At 42.4% G+C, this 22,493-nt stretch overlaps 2 protein-coding genes across 2 annotated transcripts in view; one reads left to right on the top strand and one right to left on the bottom strand.

Annotated features, from left to right (window-relative positions):
* The first annotated feature begins 186 nt into the window (after nt 1–186).
* ctnnb1 (catenin (cadherin-associated protein), beta 1) lies at nt 187–15,224 on the top strand. The gene is made up of 17 exons (XM_062421992.1): nt 187–345; nt 7,135–7,185; nt 7,704–7,928; nt 8,048–8,301; nt 8,385–8,623; nt 9,366–9,567; nt 9,727–9,871; nt 10,061–10,164; nt 10,759–10,893; nt 11,026–11,229; nt 11,517–11,675; nt 11,780–11,899; nt 12,282–12,432; nt 12,774–12,895; nt 13,004–13,064; nt 13,874–14,121; nt 14,431–15,224. Exons 2-16 carry the CDS (start codon nt 7,173–7,175, stop codon nt 14,083–14,085), a joined length of 2,346 nt encoding a protein of 781 aa, XP_062277976.1. The 5' UTR covers nt 187–345; nt 7,135–7,172; the 3' UTR covers nt 14,086–14,121; nt 14,431–15,224.
* Nucleotides 15,225–17,124: 1,900 nt separating this feature from the next.
* The window catches only part of ulk4 (unc-51 like kinase 4), a 75,089-nt gene continuing 69,720 nt past the window's right edge, over nt 17,125–22,493 (bottom strand). The window contains exon 36 of the mRNA XM_062422430.1: nt 17,125–17,335. Within this exon, the coding sequence (XP_062278414.1) occupies nt 17,275–17,335 (61 nt within the window). The 3' untranslated portion in view covers nt 17,125–17,274. The remainder of the gene's footprint in view (nt 17,336–22,493) is intronic.

The following is a 22,493-nucleotide window of genomic DNA, read 5'->3' as shown; positions in this document are numbered from 1 at the left end:
TCGCAGAAAAGGGCGTGAAGTCATGATAGTAGATAAATATATATGAAAGCGTGTTACAATGACATGACATAAAAGATGTATCCGATTTTAGTTTCTATTTTTTTTTAGCACACGGCAGGATATGTGAGCACTTGAGGCGTTCTGCGGTCTATATAAATCCGCCGCCATCTTACATTTCCCAGTCTCTGCTGTTCCGGCCGAGTCAATATTGACTGACTGCGGAGGGAGTGGACGAGGGCTCCCCGCTGACGCTCGGCTTCACATTTTCCTCCACTTTTTCCCCCCATTTCGAAGTGTTTTTTACTCCACGGGATCCGAGTGGACGGACTTGCTGTGTTGACAAGGGTAGGCTTCAACATTCAAACTGTGGGCTACACACAGTTTCTCCCTCTTTTCGTATCGGGCTGAGCAGGAATGGAGCCGGTTGTTGTGTGCGGGCCAACCGGGGAATGATGATGATGCTGCTGCTGCTTTTACAGCAGATATTTGGGATATGCCAGCCACCGCCTAAGGGGGAAACATACCTATATTATCGACGACACTCATTGGGTTTATCATAGCGCATTTGGCACTACAGACTACGGTTAACGATAACTAGGTGTATCCGATAGATTTCGCTCGCTTCTGATTTATTGGGAGAGCTCTAACAGGATTTGGGAGAAAACGCCGATGTTGAGTCCTCGCGGTGTGAATAGTTACCGATAGCAAAGGTTAGTTAGCCTAGCGGTAACTACTATTAGCCACATTCCGCTGTTCTGACTCATGTGGAGGTTTTCGCCTTTTGCTCGGTTGTTTTTGCAGCTGGTTGAGCCTCACACAGTTAACGTGGGCTGAGGATAACTCACAACTTGAAGCTAGGTGTATGTGAACATTGTGTGTGTCTTTAATGTTGACTTAAATGAGCAAAGTAGCGTTAAGTAAGCACACGGTCGTTAATGGTCACCGAGTTATGAAAACTAACGTTAAAGAAAAAACGTGGAAAGTTGAGCTGCAACTGGGTCAAACTATTAGATGTAAGACATGTTGACGTTAAATGAAGCCCAACGCCGACTGAATTAACCACAACTTTTATTCATGGCGTGTGTTTTAAGTTTATTTTAGGACGAGGGCCCGTGAGAATGTGTTTTCCAGTCGTCCTTTTAAACAAAGACCGACAAATTCCTCTGTGCTTTGGGAGGAAGACGAGGAGGAGCCTGAATGTGAAATTTGAGTCAGTGGTGTTGGGAGCAAGAAAGTCAGGGGCAGCTGTGAGGAAGAGGGGGTGCAGCACACGGTTATTTTGGGGGGAAAAATAACATTATATTGGTGGTTAGTCTATGTTGTTAAATGTGTAATTGGATGTTGACTTTCTAGCCTTGACGCATTACATATCCAGGTGTGTGTGTGGCTGCTGGAGAGGGACAGACGGGTCACTAGGGGGGGAAAAGTTGGATACCTCGCTGCTTCTCGCCTTCCTGATGCAGAAAACAAGCGGTATCCTGCTTCAGTTTGAATCAACTGATTGTTGATTGTGTGGTTTTAATGCCTTGGGAAAAAAAGATGCGGTGCAGAGACATGTTTTGATGTTCCCACACGTCATTGATTATGTTTTTGGTTTCAGAGGAAAGAAAGATTTCGCAAGAGATTGAGAGATAAGCAGCGGCAGGATGTTGACGTCTCATCCAGCGGCTCTAGATTTCATATTATAGTCTCTGAAGCTCTGTAACAAAACGGGGTTTCTTAAAATAACGAAGTAGGCACCAGAAGACAGGCTGTATTATTTAAATAATTACAGGATTACTGTATAATTGGTCTCCACAAATAAATCACAGCTATTGTCTTCGGCTCTCGGATTGTTTTAGATTTGGTTAAAATGTTTTGTTTATTCGTCTTCCTGTTGGGCAAATGGTGAAATCCCCCATTAGATCACACCGTGGAAAGGAAAAAAACGTGCCATTTTGTCAGCGAATTTTTCTTCTAACATTAATGTGTTTTTGAGACGGAAGCGTGGGTGTATGTTACAATCCGAGACCGGTAGTGGTATGTTTTGAGGTAATAAACTTGCAAGACTGTTACCTGGAAGCTTTCCAGTGGTGATGCCATTACCCAAAACTGTAATTTTTCTTTTTCGTGACCCACCTTTGTGTCCGCATAAAGATGTGATTTGTATGCAGTTTCAGTGTGAGGCAGATTTGTTAAATGATGGAGAAAAGATGGCAGTGGTGTTTCCTGAAATATATGTAAATGTTACGTGATGAATCACTTTGCATTAATCTAAAGCTTCAGTTTATTATTGATGGAAGATTTCAACTAATTTCTTCTCACTTCTTTTGGAGAATACATACTAAAGGATTTTAATGTGCTGCTCTGATTCAGTCTTATTTGTTAGTTGAATGAAATACTGAACAGGAAAGAAGTCTTCATCAGCTGGAGGTTTCTTGGACATCCTGTTTCTCCATAAGCACCCATCATGTTACATCGTAGACACAGATGGAGCACTGCAGCGGCTGTAGGCACTGAGCTCATTGTGTTGTTGGCAGCCAGCACTGAAGGCTGCTGACCCTGCACATTACATGGCTAACACTGAAGCCTGTGGCAGCTCCTGTCTCTCCGCTCCTGCCGATAACGCAGCTTGTTTGGGTCATTTACTCATATGGATGTATTGAACCCACGTTGTTTTTCACTTGAGAGGAAATGGGCTGTGCAGGAGTTTAGACAGACTTGACTCTTTTGAAGTCCTCAACTCAATAAGTGCATTTTCCCCCTTTTTTATCCAAGCACTGTATATTTATCAAATTATATAAATATTTAATGGCCCAATATATCAATAAGAGACTGTAACATTGAGCTACAAACGTCTGCAGGCCAAAGAGTGACATTTAAAATTTGTGTTAAAACTGGCCGTATGATGCTGGTAAATGTCCAAACTCACCTGAACCCACTTAGTGGCATAAAGGCTCAAATTTGCTGACAGACTTTTTTTGTTTTTTTTTCCCTTTCAGGAAGAGGAAATTGGATTGGACAGGTTAGACATGCTCGGCACTTTGAATTCCAGTTATGAATAAATGTATATGATTTTCAACCCTCCTGTGATTGGTTTGCTTAAGTTTCCATATTTAAAAAAAAAAAAGAGAGGATAGAGACTATACTCACAGGGCAGGGATATCAGGGAGTAATTTCTTGCTTGTTACTGCATTTGCATTTTTTTTCCTGCTTGAAGGTGTTTAGAAATGCAAGATTTCCCACACAGCTTACACAGATTTCTTTCACGCTTACTTAGCTAGCTGCTGGTGTTTTTAGATAATTGGTTAAGCTCGGGCACATTAGACCGTGCAGGTGTCTCGTTGGACCTGTAATAACCTACTTGGTCACGTCTTGTTTGCAGGAGTTGAAATTAAGTTATTTCATGATGGTCGTCAGTCAGCTGGTTCAGAGCCTGATCCTGATGGAGAGGGAGCCATATGTTGGAAAATCCTGGTTCAAAGAAACTAAATACCCACCACTAATGAGAGGCACAGCAGATCCAGTTTTATCTTTTGTAGAACATTTTTTCCAGATTGAAATAGTGTCATCTGTTTTATACTTAAAAAAAAAAAGAATTTTCTGGTTTTGTGTCCCCTCTTTTTGCTCCCACTGTGACCAGCTTGTTCTCGTCTTGGTGTCTCGGTCTGTTGGATCCAACAGAAGTGGACGGTTTCACCTTAATGTTTTTATGTTTGTCCTTCACACATCAGTGAACTCTGCCTCTGAATAAACAGCATGTTGTCTCTACATTATGTAAACATGAGAAACTGAAGTACACTATTTGTCGGACCACTTCAACACTGGAACAACAAGTCCGCATTTAAACAGTGTGCATGGGACAGTGGTCAGGGTCTGATATAACCAACGACCCAGGCCAGTAAAAGGTGATCAGTTACTGAACAGACCAGGGTCATACGGTAGAGGATGAGGGGAGGAAATGTCTCTGCATTTGGTAACGTTAAAAGTAAAGTTAGGCTCTGCTGTCGGAGGGAGAGGGAGCAGTGGTCAAGTTAGCAGAGGAAGCGGCTGTAGAGAGAACAAAGCAGAGAATGAGAGAAACAAAACATTATTTTGTGATAGTTTCACTGTGGTTACGTTCTAAAACACAAATAAATAACCATCAAATACTCGACAGATGATTTATTGAGGAGACGCTCTTAGTTTCTGTTTTTTTATTTTTTATTTTTTTTCTTCTTCGTGTCAGCTCAGCTCCATGTCTGTAGTGAACAGGTGGCTCGAGGAAACACTGGAGGAGTTTCAACACGTGTTTGTTCTTTCACTGTTCCTGCAGATCTCTGAGCATCGTCTCAATTATTAACACAAGAGATTGTTACCAAAGTCATCAATACTCGCTGAGATATTGTACATTTTTTGGCTGCTGGGCCAGTAAAACTGATCTACTGGCCCAGTGGGGAAAAATGGCTACTTTGGACACTGGTGGTGTTGTGGTTACACTTAACGGTACCGTATGTGCGTTACCTCACCATTCATTCATGTTTGTGCCAATAAGTTCAAAGAGCTGCTGGCTGATGTGGTCTAGCATCCTTTGCTGGGCTCCCTGCTGGTTTGTACACCTTGATTAAGCCCACGTACTGCATTAGAGGGTCATGTGACTCTGGTGACTGGTATGTCAGTCATTAGTCATCTGGTTTCACTCATACAGCTTTTAACTGGTCCGAGCACAACTCTTTACATATTGGGTTTCACATCTGGCTTCAAAGAAACCTCTGCGAGCCCGATATCTTGGAGCTCTTACTGTAATGAGTTTTTTGTGTGTTAACAGTCGGAGTCTGACTTCAGGGCAAGGCTGCCATTTGTGCGTCTCGATTGGAGACCAGGCTTCGCTTGTTTGCCCATCAAAAAAAACTATCATCAGCTCAGTTTCCAAAGCCAGATGTAAAGAGCCACATTTTCCACCCGTATGAATGATAAATGGTTCCACTGTGCTCTTTGATTGTATGTTTGATTTGTGTTCAGTGTTGTTTGGGACATATGGCTCCCATTAGGCCGGGGCTAGGTTATGTGAGGGCAGGCCTGTAAAGCTGCGGAGGATGGCGTGTGAACAGTGAATTGGAGTTGGTGAGTTGGTGCGTTTGCGGTTAGCAGCAGCAGTCTCGGAGCCTGACTCAAGATTGTTTTAATGACACAGCTGAGCCGGGGCGGTGTGGGTGTGAGAGGAGGGAAGTCTTTCAGAGCTGCAGTTCAGCCGTCCCTGGATGTATTTGCATATTGGCAGACTAACTCCACAAACTCCTACACAGGCCACACTGATATTTACCACTGAGCACTGTGTTTCAGTCCTCCTGCTTCTCTTCTCATTTTCACTGTTGGTGCTTTGTCATTTGAGTCAATTAAATGTTTGTGTTTGACAACTCAGAGAATAGTTTAAGAGGCCGGACAAGTCTGTTTATAGGCTGTAAATAAAAGGTGGATTGTTAGTGTGAGCTCCCTGGGAGAAGTGTATCAAATCCATCAGATCATACAGTGGTGGTTAGTTTTTATTCCTTTTCCTTTTTTCTTTTTTTACATCAGGGTGGCTGCACTGTCACACTTAAACAGACCTACAGTTTTCCACTGTTATTTTACCTTCAGCCAAAAAGTTTAACATGTAAAGAAACAGCGGACAGTGTTGTCGTGATGTGTAGGGACAGAGGACTGTGTGTCTGCTGCATAGATCGACAAGGGAGGTGAAAGTGATGAGATCATGTGATATTCAGTCTGACAGCTGAGATATCACACCTACTCAGACAGAACCATATTTAGTGGATTCAACTCTGATTTTTATTGACTTTAACATTACTAGATGTTACTTTGTCATATGTTAATCGTTGCGGTCTCTGTATGACAAGTCCTTTTAAAAGTAGTTGGTCTTTTCAGTGGCAGAACATTTTATTCTATAACACCCAAAATCTGAAATAATGTTCATACTTTGAGGATTCTACATGAATGGTTACACAAAAACCTGAAATATCCAAAAATATCAAATGTTATTTCTTTGAGGCTGTGACGTCACTACATCTGACTTTACAAACAGTAACAGAGCTGCTCGCCTGTTGCTGCTAAGGATCTGAATCCAACACATCGACGTTTAGTAATAGATGAAAACTGATCCTCCTAAAAACAGATTTAAAAAAACAGATCTTCTTCCCGTGTGTAATCAGAGAAATGCGACACACACAGTATAAAGTTGTTTGATACATGTGAGACCAGTGTTTTTGATGTCAAAATGAAGGCGAGGTAACTTGTGTTATTCGGGGTTCTGGACTGTGGGTCCTGTGGATCCAGCATGTCTGTTACTTTATTATTAATTCACCACAGGAATCTGGATCTGGTTACTCACCTAGCACTTTCTGTGTGAAGGTATAAATGAGTTCATGGCTCTTTGTTTTCCCCTCGCTCCTCCGGTATCAGAACATGTCCAAACTGGTATGCTGTGATTGAAAGGGGGATTTGGTCTCTATTTTCCTGTTGGGTTTGTCTCCAAAAGAGTCTTAAAAAGGGTTTCAGACTGTGGATGTTCAGCCCCCGTTTCATTTCAGTCGGGATTTTCTTCTGCATTTCCCACATTTCCTGTTTGTGTGCGACTGTCATAACATTCATCGGATTGAAAATATCTCTTTCAGTTTTTCTTGTTTATTTTTTTTTCTGAATTAACCCCCCCCCCCCCCCATGCTCACTTTACTTCTCTCCTGCCAGTGTTTACTTTCCTGCAGAGAGCGGTTTCAGCTTCAAAGCCAGTGCAGGAATGTGAATGCCCTCCTCCCTCCCTCCTGCGTCTTTTCTCCACTTCCCCGTCCTTCCTCAACTAAATAGTTGCTAGCTGCTACATTTAATGGGGTCTTTGTGTGGGAGCGGCTGCTGTTTGCACGTCTGGCTTTTAGAGAAGAGGAAATCCAAGAAAAGGAGGAGACAGGAAAGGAAAAAGGCGGTGGAAAGTTGCTCGTCTCCGCCGTTTTCTCGTTTAATATCCAACATTTTTGATGCCCTGATTTGTTTGTGTTGTAATGAAATGGCCGATGTTTCACTGGAGGTAAAAAGGACTGGTAATGAGCAGGTAGAGGGGAGGAATGATGGGAGGTGAGAAGTTACGGACGCTGACTGCTGTTTTTTTTTTCTCTCTCTGTGTTTCAGATCAGGAAGCTGTGCCGGCCACGGTGTGAGAAAGGAACATGGCTTCCCAGGGTGAGTTAATGGCTTCAGGCACATAACTCCAACTGTTGTTTACGTTCTCCTTCTCTCTCTCTCTCTCACTCTCTCACTCTCTCACACACACACACACACACACACACACACACACACACACACACACACACACACACACACACACACACACACACACACACACACACCTGCTATATTGAATAGTGTGCATTGTGTTAAAGTTAGCAGTCTAAACTGCCTGGCAGTAATTGTGCAGGCCTAGTAGGTTGTGGTTCAGGTGATTTTTGTGTTAGTCAATATTTTCTTGACAGGCTCTCTTGAAATGAACATCACACTGTTCCCAAGTAATTACAAAGCTGACAATACCTGTTCCTCTGCATTATGACGTGATTATCAGCTGACTAATTACAAACAAGACTTCTGTGGTTCACCTGTTGACCTCTTCTTTACACTCTGCTGCTCCACAGTGTAGACTGACTTTGTTGAATGTTTTTTTCTTTTTGTTGATGCGCGTTTTCTAATATTTTGTTTCCTTCCAGCTGATCTGATGGAGCTCGACATGGCCATGGAGCCAGACCGTAAGGCGGCGGTCAGTCACTGGCAGCAGCAGTCCTACCTGGATTCAGGCATCCATTCAGGGGCCACCACAACAGCTCCCTCCCTGAGTGGGAAAGGCAACCCTGAGGAAGATGATGTTGACAACCAGGTCATGTATGAGTGGGAGCAGGGCTTCAACCAGAATTTCGCCCAGGAGCAAGTACAAGGTCGGTCCTAATAGCTTCTGATACTTGTTGACCTTTTGAGGAAGTTTTTAACATCTTGGACATAGAATGGCTAAATAACAGCTTCAGTATAATAAAACAACTGCTCCTGTCTCTTGTAGACCTTGATGGCCAATATGCCATGACGCGTGCCCAGCGGGTGCGTGCAGCAATGTTTCCAGAGACTCTTGAGGAGGGCATGCAGATCCCCTCTACACAGTACGACACAGCAAACCCCACCAATGTCCAGAGGCTGGCAGAGCCCTCGCAAATGCTCAAACATGCTGTGGTCAATCTGATCAACTATCAAGATGACGCTGAACTGGCAACCAGAGCCATACCAGAACTCACCAAACTACTCAACGATGAGGACCAGGTACTTGTCCTTGCATACTGTGGGTCAGAATTGGTTGTCAATTTTTGTTCTTTTCCACTAACAGTTTTTTCCATCTTCTCCAGGTTGTAGTAAACAAAGCAGCAGTGATGGTCCACCAGCTGTCAAAGAAAGAAGCTTCGCGTCACGCTATCATGCGCTCCCCTCAGATGGTGTCTGCCATCGTCAGGACCATGCAGAACACAAACGATGTGGAGACAGCTCGCTGTACTGCAGGAACACTGCACAACCTGTCCCATCACAGAGAGGGACTGCTGGCCATCTTCAAGTCTGGAGGAATACCAGCTCTAGTTAAAATGCTCGGGTATGTGAGAGGATGAATGGACACTTATTTAATGTAGCATATCAGTGTTTTTCCTGCATGGAGCAACTTTTGGTGCCCCTGCATATTTAAAAACACACATTTACTGACCGAAGTGTCTCACATGGGGGCTCTGACACAGACAGGAGCACCAACCTGTGGATAAAAGAAACACAACAGATGCATTTTAGCTGCCTGCACGGCAGCTAGCAGCTAGTTAGCATTCTGTGCTTTGTGTAAAAATAAGGTGTAGTTGCAGTGTTTCCAGGTAAACAGCACCGTACTGGGCAGGTGACAGGTGTGTTTATGGTATTTGTGTGCTTTGAAAGACATCACATAGTGGATATAAAGTCACACAGCTGACAGACTTTTAGCCTATCATGCTAATCCTACGTGGATGTATCCTTATGGATATCGTATGTTTACCTCTGGTCCTTCTGAGAGAAAGTGCTGAAAAAAAGAAACTTTTGTGTATCAGTTCAAATGTCAACAATATCCAACCCTAATTACAACTGCAGCATACTTTTTGCATCATGTTCACAAAACATTTTCTGTTCTGTTTGATCATCTTCAATAACTTCAATATTTATTTTTATTGAGTCAAAATGGTTTAGAGCAAGTATAATGAAGTCTACTGGCACAGTGGCGTTGTAGAGAGGAAAGGCCTGTGAGAGAAACCTAATTTAATACATGTCTAGATGGAGTTATTGGGACAATAATCTAATCTAATTTTTTTGTTCTGCAGTTCACCAGTGGACTCTGTCCTGTTCTATGCCATTACCACCCTCCACAACCTCCTCCTGCACCAGGAAGGAGCCAAGATGGCTGTCCGTTTGGCTGGCGGTTTACAGAAAATGGTGGCTCTGCTCAACAAAACCAATGTTAAGTTCCTGGCCATCACCACCGACTGTCTCCAAATTCTGGCCTATGGAAACCAGGAAAGCAAGGTGAGGGGTTGGTGGCAGAGCAGTGAAAACTCTTTAAACACACTTACTGTGATAAGTGAAACTTTGAGCTGTAAGCTCATGGACAGCCAACACTATCTGTTATTATAAGGCAATGATTCCAGTCACCGTTAAAACCCTGAACTCTTGTTTTTTGTGCAGTTGATCATTCTGGCCAGTGGTGGCCCCCAGGCATTGGTCAACATCATGAGAACTTACACCTACGAGAAGCTTCTGTGGACCACAAGCCGAGTGCTCAAAGTTCTGTCAGTTTGCTCCAGTAACAAGCCCGCCATTGTAGAAGCAGGTACGTGTCCTCACTCTGTATTACGAGCTTGAATATCATTACCGGTTTCAACTGTTGGTTTGCTATAAATGCAGCAGCTACTACTGCAATTCAAGCACTTGCCAAATAACAGTGAACTTACTGATTTGAAGTGTGTGTGTTTACACGTATGTGAACGGCACTAATTTTTCTGTTTGTCCCTTTGCTCAGGAGGCATGCAGGCTCTGGGACTCCACCTGACAGACCCCAGCCAGAGACTGGTCCAGAACTGTCTCTGGACTCTCAGGAACTTATCAGATGCTGCCACCAAACAGGTGATGAGAATTTCTCTGTGTACAAACAGTAGTCTTTTTATGCATCCACACCGGCAACAGCTGTGGCCAGCGGAGATATGTTTTGAATTGTCTGTTTGAGGGAATTTCTTCAAATCTGGCAGACGTCCACTTGGACTCAAGAATAAACTGATTAGATGTTGGTGGTCAAAGGTCACTGTGACCTCACATTTTTTGCCAAAACTCGAGGATTCATATATTAATTATATCAAAGTTTCACAGTCTGTAAGTGAAGACAGTAGGTTTCTCACTGAAATGATTCACTGTAATGTCAGGATAGTGATAACTTCCATTTCAATGAATGAATCTGGACAGACATGGATGTAAACCACAAGGTGGTATTTCTAGTTTTTCTGTGAAGGACAGTAAGAGGAACATAAGTTTGCTTAATAGACTGTAATGAGCATTACTCAGCAGGTACTCGTGTAGTACAAGGCAAAGGACAAAGAAATGCAACAGATTTTTTCTTTTTCTTTTTTGGCCTTTGTTAGAATTAATTTTAGCACCTCGCACTTACATTCTCTTAATGTGTACTAATCCTTTCATGCTAACTTCACACCTACTTTTCCTTTCCAGGAGGGGATGGAGGGTCTGCTAGGAACTCTGGTTCAACTGCTCGGCAGTGACGACATTAATGTGGTGACCTGTGCTGCTGGCATCCTGTCCAACCTGACCTGTAACAACTACAAGAACAAGATGATGGTCTGCCAGGTCAGTACACACATTGTTAATGGACAGTATTTATTATTGTCTGAAATTATATTAAGTTTAAATATTTTCCACCAAGTGAAACTGAATCTCTGATATATATATTTATGTGTCTTGCTGTCTGTCCCTGTGTAGGTTGGAGGGATTGAGGCGTTGGTTCGCACAGTGCTGCGGGCTGGAGACAGAGAAGACATCACAGAACCTGCTATCTGTGCACTGCGTCACCTCACATCTCGACATCAGGATGCTGAGATGGCACAGAATGCAGTCAGACTGCACTACGGCCTGCCGGTGGTTGTCAAATTGCTGCATCCGCCGTCACACTGGCCACTTATTAAGGTACACATACACACATACAGACCTGCCGGCAGCAGGCCGTCATAGCTGCCCATTATAATGTTCTTAGTGGTGCCTTCAGGGAAAATCAGTTTACACTTGATCAGACCTGAAAGCCAAAGTAATAGGCTCAGTGCAGCTTTAAATGCAGTTATATAACATTAGACAACACTGATTCACTAAAATGTTCCAAATGTGGTGTCATGTACTTCATTATTTAAATGTGTACTACTGGCAATGTAACGTTGATGTTTAAAAGATGCTTAATTGACGTGTAACTGTCTTATCAGGCTACAGTCGGTCTGATCCGTAACCTGGCTCTGTGCCCTGCCAACCATGCCCCTCTGAGGGAGCAGGGAGCCATCCCCAGACTGGTTCAGCTGCTGGTCAGAGCACACCAAGACACACAGAGACGCACCAGCATGGGAGGCACACAGCAACAGTTTGTGGTGAGACTTAATGCTTCTGTGAACACATGTTGGGAAGTTTACATTTCATAGACATGCAGCATCTCGACAGCTCAACGTTACTAATTGAGTGTTTGTTTCATTAGGAGGGAGTTCGCATGGAGGAGATTGTGGAGGGCTGCACAGGAGCACTTCACATCCTGGCCAGAGACGTCCACAACAGAATAGTTATCAGAGGACTAAACACCATTCCACTCTTTGTACAGGTAAAAACATTTCTTCAGATTAATTCACCCCTGTGTACTTGTTGTATTGTTGTAAACACAACAATAAAATTCAAGTAAATGTCACAGTGAACCAAAATATAGAGAAATTGTATCTTGAACTATTAATGTTATAAAATTGTCTCAGGTGTAATTGGGAGGATGGATATGATGGTGTCAGTAATTTTGAAAGTCACATTATGTTAGTTTAAAAAATAATCCCAGACATGGTTGTTCCATGCTGACACAACTAGATGTGCTCAGGATAGTAAAATGCATTGAACCACTGTGTGTGTGTACACACTCTGAGGCCTGCATCTTCGATCATCTGTTCTCTTGTAGCAGTGAGAATGTATTTTTAAGCTGCCTGTTTGTTTGTGTACAGCTGTTGTATTCTCCCATCGAGAACATCCAGCGTGTAGCAGCGGGCGTCCTGTGTGAGCTGGCCCAGGATAAAGAGGCTGCTGAGGCCATCGAGGCTGAGGGAGCCACCGCCCCGCTCACAGAGCTGTTGCACAGCCGCAATGAAGGAGTTGGTATGTTGACAAAAACACACTCATTTACATACTGCCATCTTCCACATAATGGCTGCTCTCAGCTGCACAGATGTGCAGAGGAGCTGGTCCAACTGAGCTCAGTGGAAATGATTGTATGAAACATTGACACTTAGAAATGGTCCTTTTATATACGAGACATTCAAGTAGGTCACTTAAATGTTGCACTTGCGGTTTCTACATTGAATATGTTTCCTTTTTAATGGGCTAGATCTGTCTCCTAATAGTCTCTCTGATGGCTGTATTATCGCTTCATTATTGCTGTGCGTTTTTTAATTGATGCAACAAAGTTTAACCAGTCAACCCTCCATTTTCTTTCTCAGCCACCTACGCTGCAGCAGTTTTGTTCCGTATGTCTGAGGACAAACCCCAAGACTACAAGAAACGCCTCTCTGTAGAACTCACCAGCTCGCTCTTCAGGACAGAACCAATGGCCTGGAACGAGGTACGAGGCTCTTAACATCTGTTTGGTTAAATAATCGATAACTGAACTGTAACTGGTCTCCCTGTCCTGCTGCCACTGTGCTCACCTTGTGTTTGTGTCTCCCTGCAGACTGGAGAGCTGGGTTTGGATATCGGAGCTCAGGGAGAGCCTCTAGGCTACAGACAGGAAGGTAAGTCGCCTCCTCACCTCTGACTGGCTGGGACACTTCCAGCTCACAACCCCGAGCAGTTTGACCGCAACAAAAACATTTTAGCTCATGTTGTACTAACTGAACGTGCAGTAGTTGCCCTCTCTGGTCTGAGTGATGTCATGTTAGTTTCTCCTAACCCAGGGACCTCCTTCCCCCTTTTCAGTTGATACACAACTAAATATTTGCACAGTCCAATGTCTGTTTGTCCTCTGTCATACAGCTGATGACATGACTGGTCGGTAAAGGTTGTGATACTCAGGCAGCTTGACAGTAATGTTTACTAGTAATGAATGGAGATGAATTTGTTCCCTGCTGTCAAACATGATGACACAGGTGGCTCTGAGAAGTAAAAATCTGCTGCCTGTTGTCACACATCTAAATGTTACCAGGACCTTAGACTGTGCACTGATCAAAGGTTTGGGGACGAGGGTTAGCTGTTTATTTTAATATGCACTGCTGTGCGGTCCTCCAGCACAAGCGCCTGTAATTGGCTGTTATCCAGCTGTGTGGTCGGCAGCCCGAATGAAAACCAGACTTGAGCTGGTTTTCGGTAATGGATTTCTGTTGGTGGAGCGACGCAAACTGAGATGAGCTGAATTCAAAGTCCTCAACAACTGTAGTTTGAAGAGTCCATCCATGGTGTGTGTGCTGGAGGATGGACAGTGTGGCGAGTTGCTGTGCCGTGTGCATTTGATCATACTACTGTGTGACCGCTTGGTTTGTTAACATGCTTCTAACAACTGCTCTGCTTCCCCTGCCTCTCCTCTCTCCACTCCCCCCTCTCCCAGACCCAAGCTACCGTTCCTTCCATTCGGGAGGTTACGGAGGGGACTCTATGGGTATGGAGCCCATGATGGACCATGATCTGGGTGGCCACCACCCTGGCCAGGACTACCCCCCAGTAGAGGGGCTGCCTGACCTGGGACACACCCAGGAACTGATAGAGGGCCTGCCACCCGGTGACTCCAACCAACTGGCCTGGTTTGATACCGACTTGTAAATACCACGACCAACATTACACTACACTTTCTACTAGGTAAGATGAGTTTCTCTCTCCACTTTGTCAGCTCAAAAAAACTGGAAGTCATTTCTTGGGGGAGATTGAAAAGTAGGAGCATAGTGGGGAGGTTTTCTGTGTGGATGAAATGACTGAGGAGGGAGAGGAGGATTTACTTACTGAGGCTGCTGCATGTTCAGACTGCTCCTAATTGCAAAGCTGTGTGATGTGGTGTGTGTGTGATGTTGGTGTTTGATCTGTGTGTGTGGTCCTTCGCCGCTCTGTGCTGTCTCCGTCCCCTCACTCCTCCTCACTTTAATTCTTCCCCCCCCCCCCCCCCCCTTGCAGCTGTATCATGTGATCTGGATGAACCTGCATCGTGATTCGCCCATATGGAGGAGGCGGGGTTTCAGAAAGTGCCTGAAGACGACTCAACAACAGCAAGCAGAGTTTCCTGTCTATGGGAACTCCATTGGGACAAACTAGATTTAAGTGCGGTTCTGTTCTGGTCTCAGCCTGACGGTGGGCTGATTTCAAATCCTGACTTGACACACGGATTTTGATCTCAAAGGTTGATTTTGAAAAACCCTTTTTATGTATTTTGTTTTTCATTTTTACTTTTAGTTTTACTTTTTTTAAAATTCTGTTTTCCTCAAGTCTGTAATGGTACAAATTGATTCTAGCTTGCTTTTTTTCATTATTCTGAATTATGATACTCATCTCTTGTTTTTGCAGTCCCTTGTATTTTAAGTCTCTGGTAGTGTTGAGTTTTTTAGTGGTAATGCTCCATCCAAGTAAAGAATCTGATCACATTTTAAATGGTGTCCAAACACTAAAGTTAATCAGTTGAATTGTATTCTGATGATCAAGTGTAACATTGTGTAGCTTTTGTATAAAAAAAACATGAATTGGAAATCATGGTCCAAATATCAAGCTATTTTCTTGCTTTAAAGGTGGACACTGAGGTGTCTCTGCTGTTCCAAAGGGGGTGTAGCTGACCTAGCTGGATGGGTGTGGCTGTGGAAGGACAAGGGTGGAGGAGGGCTCTTATTGGTCTGCTGTTACTAAGGGGTGGGGTAGTGGGAGGAGCTGGTTGCTGTAGCCTGCTGTGTTCTGAAACAATAAAATGGACTGTCATTTCACTGGATGCCTCCGTCTCATTTCACCAACACCTCACAACCAGTTACACTGTAACACAGCAAGACACTTGAGTCACTTACTACCTTTTTTCAGGAGCTTTTGACTATTTTAGTGATCAAGATTGCAACTGGGGTCATGGTGTCTAAAGAAGTGTGACAATTGAAACTAAAAGCAACCATTTGCAACCAACCAGTTAACTGAATGCACAACGCACAATACTAAAGATATGGAGCACTGTGGTTGCTCAGTGGTTACAACACAAACCACATTAATGTTGGTTTGACTCTACCTGGGAACTTCTGTTGCCCCCCTCTTCCCCTGTCTGCCTCTTCACTGTCAGCTGTCCAATAAAGAGACAAATGCCTCAAAACATCTGCAAATATCCTAAAGCTGGTCGCCTTTATAAAAGCTACTTTAGACATCAGGTTTTAGCCGGTTGTTAATGAACACACAGCATCCATCTCCAACAATAACTGTATCAGGCCATGTGAGCACCCAGTAATGTGTGATCACAACACAGATGTGACCTCGGTTTATAAATCTAATGGTAGCAAGCTGCGAAAAAACTGCCCACTGTGAAAACAAGCCTCCACATCCACCTGCAGAGCCGTGAAGCTTGTCTGTTCGATATCTTCCTCACATGACAATGTGTCACACCGTAGTTCATCTTGGTGGACCGTAGACAACTGAACAGTGACAGTTTTCTGCAGCTTTAGTGAGATAAGTCAGATTTACATACTAAATTTGAACCTAAAGTAAAGAACTAAAAGCTTGCCTGAGGTGTCCAGGATGTAGTTTTGTTTTTTTCAGGGGACACAATTTTTGGGCAATTCTCCGTATCTGCCAAGGAAACTCATATGTTAAAGCAAGAGGCCTTCACATCTCCCGTATAGAAACGGGAAAGATTCCCATGGTAACGATTTGCATACATTCATGTCATCAGGAAGACTGCATGACTACAGAGTTGTGTGAGGATTAAAATACTGTGCATTAATAGAAATGGTGCAACATAACACCATATCTATTACATTGAAATAGGTGCCTGAACTTCAGCAAGGACTTCAGCTAATGTGAATGTGCACATATTTGTTCAAGCACTTCTCTATTATTAAGTGCTAAATCAGATATACCTGTGCTTTCAGAAAAAAATTGAGTTTCCCAGTCATAATTACGACTGGTGTTGACGGGAAAGCCATTTACAAGTCGGAAACTCATAATTATGGTAGTTCCGATATGTCATTAACCTAACACTCGTCTCACTCTAAACTCTCCCTGACTCCACTCAAAGTCTTACCAACATATTAGTTATGCCTGTTCTCTCTAGACATCAGATGAATGACTTAAATACACTGTTAAAAATGAACTGTAATATCAGACTCTTGTAGGTGAGAAATTCCCTCAGTCGTACACGTTGCTCATATCTACATCCAGCATCAGACAGAGTAGAAATACAGTAAGTGATTATGTAACACTTGAGAGATGCACATACAGTATATGATGACTGACTGAGTTAATGCTCCGCCATCATTGCTCACTACAAGCGTGCAGACAAACCCAGAGGCTGGTGCTCTGACACCACAGTCTCAGTTACATTTTTCTGGAATCCAGTGCGCTCTGAAGGATAGTGTATGGATGTTTGGATTGAGCTATCAAAATCATTTTAGTGACACACCAATATTTATTACTGTCTGTCATTGATCCAATGAGCCTTTAGAGGGATGAATGAATGCTCTGATGCTACAGCATCACATTCACTCATGCCTCAAAGCTTGTTCCAGCAGATGAACCATCAAACACATTATTAGGTTAACACAATCAATAAAATAACCAATTACATTAAACTCAGGTCTACTGAGAGACTTAAATACATAACTCATTTCTGAAGACATTTTATTCCAAAACTTAGACAATATTTTGACAGAACAATCCTCTCTAGTTGATTATTCAGATATAAGTAACATGAAAATGAAGAGATTTTCTGAAAAGCTACAAATATCTTTAAAATTCAGAACAGGTAAAAAAAACTGTGCATTGTTTGAAGATGAGATGCTTTTATGATCCAGAGATTTCTTGGAGGATTTCAGCAGCCAGTGGAACCACATCGACATGACACCTGGGACAGAAAAAAAACAGCCATTATTCACCACATCACAGTTATGTTATTTTTCCTCACATAAAAACCAACACACTTTCCCTAAAAGGTGCAAATGATGAGTGTCATGTGATGTACATACTATATTCTAAATAAAGGGTTTATGTGTTGTTACAATAATTGAATAATTCATCTACGTCTTTCTGTGGCTTTGATGTGGCTTCACATCTCTCTCACCTCATTCTGACTCATTTTCCCCAGTAATATGACAGACTAATATTCTGAATATGGGATTCATTTCCGAGTTGTCCAAGCCATACCACCTACTTGTACATCACGAAATGGTTCAGCATTGGGCTGACTGAAATATATGTGATTATAAACTGGAACTCTGAGCACCAAAGCGATCTCTGGCTCCTTAGTGAACTGCTCTGAACATTTAAAGTGCCGTCTATACTCCTCACTATTCGTTTGATAGATTCTTAGCACTGCTGCAGTTTCACTGTTTGTTGGAAAATGTGCTCATCGTGCTGTCAGAGCAACATAAACAGGTATAAACTTTACAAAGCAGTTCAGTTAAATGGTTTTATAGAGCTTGGGAACTGCACTAGTGCTTCTAATTTATTGTTTCACTGATTGGTAGTCAACCCAGAGTTTCTATCTATACTGTAATTACTTACTTCAGGTGAATTCTAAGTTAACTCAAGGCTGACACTGAATGCAGAACTAATCTTCTTTATTGGAATTTATCAGTCTGTAGGAACTTGTATGTTTCGTTAAATTAGTTGAAGTGTTTAGGCCCCTTCTCATGCCATTAAATATGAATCTGTTGTTGTAAGACCACAGGAGGCCTTTACGTTTCCTGAATCCACTAAATATTTCTTCTACTTCTACCTGAATCACCGCTTACAATACATTTTGTAGCTTAATGAATGACTCTGTCCTGTAAATGAGGATGAGGAGTGTAAACTGATTCTGCTGCTGAGTGAAGTGAATGAACAGTTACAGCTGCTGCAGAGAGAGTCCAGTCTGCTCCTGTGCTGGTGTTTATTTTGAGTCATCCATCCCCGCTCTCTGAATATTTCCATTTCTTTCATAAGTTCCACTGTTTTTTCAATGACATCCTATTAACATTGTTGTATTGGAAAAGTAAATACTGCGGTGATAAAAAATACCATCATTATAAGGCATTTAATAAATATCCCAGCATTAAATAGCAAAGTATTATTTGAGTTTCAAAGTTATTTTTTGACCTTGGAAACAGCAGCTGGAGTTTGCCCAGTAGAAGGCCTCAAAGTACTATGTCTGCTGAAGAAGACCATGTGATATGATAGAGCACTCCAGAACAGCTAATTAATGGGACCTTGAGGTGTGATTGTTTTGTTTAATATAATATGAACATGTACAGTGTAAATACTATGGTACTCTTTTACTTTGCACACACAGTAAGTCTGAAGATATCTGGAATAAATTATATTTTTTAGTTTCTGACATTGTCTTTCTGTTCAGATCACTTATGGTGGTTTATTTAACAATACTGAGCAAAAACACTTAGTACATATTTATACATCCATACAAAATACTACATGATACTGTAAACATCTGCTCAGAGTCCTACAGGCTGTCTGAAATCCACTCCTTTCTCCCACCTCTCCCTCCCTCACTCACTCTTATCTCCCTCCCTCTCTCTCACCTCCCCTCCTCTGTTGCTCCCAGGTGTCTGTGAGGGCAGCCTGTCAGCCAGGCCAGCAGTAGCCCACCCACCCCTCCTTAGTTAATTAAAACCTACATAATTAACCTAATTAACACAGTTCCCAGAGGCTTTGGAAATCCTTGAAAGTTTGTGGATTTGGAAAACATAAATTGGATCCATAAAAGTTTTAGTACAAACTTTTGAGTTGGGTTACTCATTAAATCCCCACACTCACAGTCCCAAATTGACACTCAGCTGCAGCTTGGAGGACAGCAGAAAATGAAATAATTGCTTTTAGATTACAGTGAATGGCTATTACAGCATCACATTAGCCTCACGATCGGCTTACACCAACACTCTGGGTGTTTGCTGTTTGAAATGTATGTGTTTTCCACCATTTGAGACAGAGCCAAAAAATATCAGCCAACCAAAAAAAAGCAAACACCAGAGAAATCAGTGTGCAAGCAGCCTCCTCTCTGTGTTAGTGTTCAGATACAGAGTAGTTATGAAATGTACTTTTAGCAGTGAAGTATTCTATCAACCACCTGGGGAAAAATATCAGTTTCACGATCCACACACCACTAGAGCGCTGTGCTGTTGCTAAAGCGTCTGAAGATTGGGTTTTAATCTGAAGTATTTTTCTGGAACATTCAATATTCAATATATTATTAAATCAAATATCTGTCAATATCATTTATTAGCCATTCAACACTCAAAACTGGTGATGTTTAAGCATGTTTGTCTGTTCAGAATAAAATGGCAGTCAGCAGGTTAGTTCAGCTTCGACAACAGACTGACAAACATGAGGAAATAGGAAGACTGGCTTGGTCTGAGGGTAACAGAACCTCACAAATTAACACTTTATGACATTTTTTCCTCATGGGTGTCTGGAGTTATCCAGCTTCCTGTTCTTATGCTAAGGTAGGCTAAACAGACTGCTAACCAAGCAGTTAACCATAGACTGTAAATGCCACTAGCATTACAGTCAGCTCCACACACTCATCCAAATACAGTTACTTCCGTCTCCAAAAATTAAAGTTGGTCATGGTCAAAATGCAAACTTGAGGCTTCAAAACAGGAGCCCAAAGACTAATGGGTGACATCTTTTTTACAGTCTATTATGCTGACTGTAGCTTCATCTATACAATACAGTTGTGAGAGTCGTACTGATCTTCTCATCTAACTTGAAGAAATAAAGCAAATAAGCCTAGTTCTCAAAATCTTGAACTAATACTTTAAAATGTTGCTAAATCCTGCTTGGTGCAAAGAAGTAAGAAGCAAAATAACCACAACTCTTCTCACTATTAATTGCTTTTATGTGATTATTTTTTGGCATTTTGCTAAAACCCCTTCATGAATTGAAGCTGAAAGCAGAGTTTCAGAGAGTGAAGAGTTTGCAGAGGAGTCATGACGTTAACTGAGCTGCTTCTGTCATGTGAGCACATATTAGTGGTTTGCACAACTGATGGCTTCATGTTTGACTGAACACAGCAAAGGATCGGGTTTTGGGCCTCAAGGCTTTTCTTCAGGATGGAGAACGCACCCCCTCCCTCTACACTTGGTCAGGCTTGAGGTTTTCAAAAAAAAAAGGCATTCCTCAGGTTGCCATGGTAAAGGCTGAATGACATCATTTGGGTTAGGCTCTCAGCCCAGACCTCCCCTCTCCTTCCCGCCCTTCTTCCGTCTCTTCTCTTTGCCCCAACTCCTCTCATCCTCTCAATTAAAACCTCTCCTCACCCCTGCTCCCCTCCCTTCCTCTCCACTCCTCTCTCCTCATAACTCCTCTCATCTCCTGCCCTTTCTCCTAAAACCTCTGCTCCCCTCCTCCCCTCCTCCTACCGCTAAACCAGTGGGAGTGTGCCAGTCACAGCCACTTCAAAGGCTAGAGCTGATCTCTGCTTTCATCTGCCAGAGAGGGAGAGGAGAGAGAGGAGACGAGGGGAGAGGAAAGGAGAGGAGAAGTGGGAGAGGGGAAGCATAAGAGTGAGAGAGAGAAAGGTGGAAAAGAAATAAAATGAGATAAAAACACAGACAACAGAGGGGGGAGAGAGGAAAATAAATGGGTATGGAGGTTAACAAAAAGGGAAGAAAAAGGGGTGACCAAGGAGAAAAGAGGGGGAGAGGGAGGGGGGAGTAAGAGAGGCCTCAATAGCAGGACAACAATACACCTTTATTATTGATCTGACAGGCTGAGTGTGTGATTGAGAGAAACACAGTTTGTATATAGAAGTGGGTGAAAGCGACTATTTGTCTGTATTCATCATGTGTTTGTGTGTATGCACTAAGTGTGTGTGTGTGTGTGTGTGTGTGTGTGTGTGTGTGTGTGTGTGTGTGTGTGTGTGTGTGTGTGTGTGTGTGTGCGTGCGTGTGTGACAGGTCGCTGGTCTCATACATCAAGAGATCAAAGGAAGCATGGTCGCTACAGCGACAAAACCCTTGGCTCAAAGAGGGAACACATTCGGCCCACATACTCACAAAAGGCAGCCAGATGCAGACACAGGTGGACACACAAACACACGCATACAGGAGCACACACACACAGTCTGTCAGAATAAATGTTTATTAATGTTTGACAAACATCAGCTGAAAGAAAATGATATCTGTTTTAATAACTAATTCGATGATTATTTGTATTATCATTACTTCTCAATTTAGTCTGCTTCAGTTTTACAGAAAAGAGCAACTGAATAAATACGTCTGAGATGTTGCATCTCATTTAACTAGTCAAACACACTGCGAGTAGATGTTAATCCCATAAAATGAGGGAGCAATATTTTATTTACCTTTAATTATTCTGTTTAAATACTGCTTGTTTAAATATATGTAGACATTCTAAGGAAAAAAATATATTCATAGCTTCCATTAATCACTAATTTATGTTTAGTTAAAGTCTAATGTAGCACTGCATGTTTCCTCTTATTCAGCTTGTGCTACTTGGTGTAAGTCATCAATAACAGAGTAACAATTGCCTGTTAAACCCTAACACATAGCTCACGGCTCTCAAACTCATGAATCTTTGAAGGAAACTGTTACTTTGTGAGGTGTATGAGAGAGGTGCAGGTCATGTTTCCTGTCGTTGATATCAGACGGTTAAGAGACCCGCAAACAAAGATGGAGTCTTGGTTTTAATAAATGTCTGCATTTAATCTTTGAGATCTTTTTGAGCCTTTGAGCTGACACTCTGCCCTGTCAGACACACATCCTTTCAATTAACAACCACAAAAAGTTCCATTTTGATGTGTAATGCACTGACATGTTCAGGCTGGAGGAAAAAAAATTAAATTAAGGATGATTTGTTATTGGTAACCACGATTTTAACCTTGCTCTGCACAGACACAAATGAGCACCTGATTTGGACACACATATATACGTATCTACTAAACACAGCTTCACATTATGACTTCTAAAGTTGTTTTGCCACAGTTATTAAAATATAATATTTTGAATGAAAACTTTACAAAGCCTCTGTACGATTAAAATAGCAAA

Source organism: Scomber scombrus, chromosome 7 (assembly GCF_963691925.1).
Source record: "Scomber scombrus chromosome 7, fScoSco1.1, whole genome shotgun sequence".
Taxonomy (NCBI): domain Eukaryota; kingdom Metazoa; phylum Chordata; class Actinopteri; order Scombriformes; family Scombridae; genus Scomber; species Scomber scombrus.
The sequence above is the reverse complement of the archived record's forward strand: the minus strand, read 5'-3'. Positions and strand labels throughout refer to the sequence as shown.

Excerpts from the sequence above, each read along its gene's own strand:
- ctnnb1 (XM_062421992.1), top strand. Across the intron at positions 10,894-11,025 it reads ACAAGATGATGGTCTGCCAG|GTTGGAGGGATTGAGGCGTT; the intron begins GTCAGTACACAC and ends GTCCCTGTGTAG. Across the intron at positions 13,065-13,873 it reads TCTAGGCTACAGACAGGAAG|ACCCAAGCTACCGTTCCTTC; the intron begins GTAAGTCGCCTC and ends CCCCTCTCCCAG.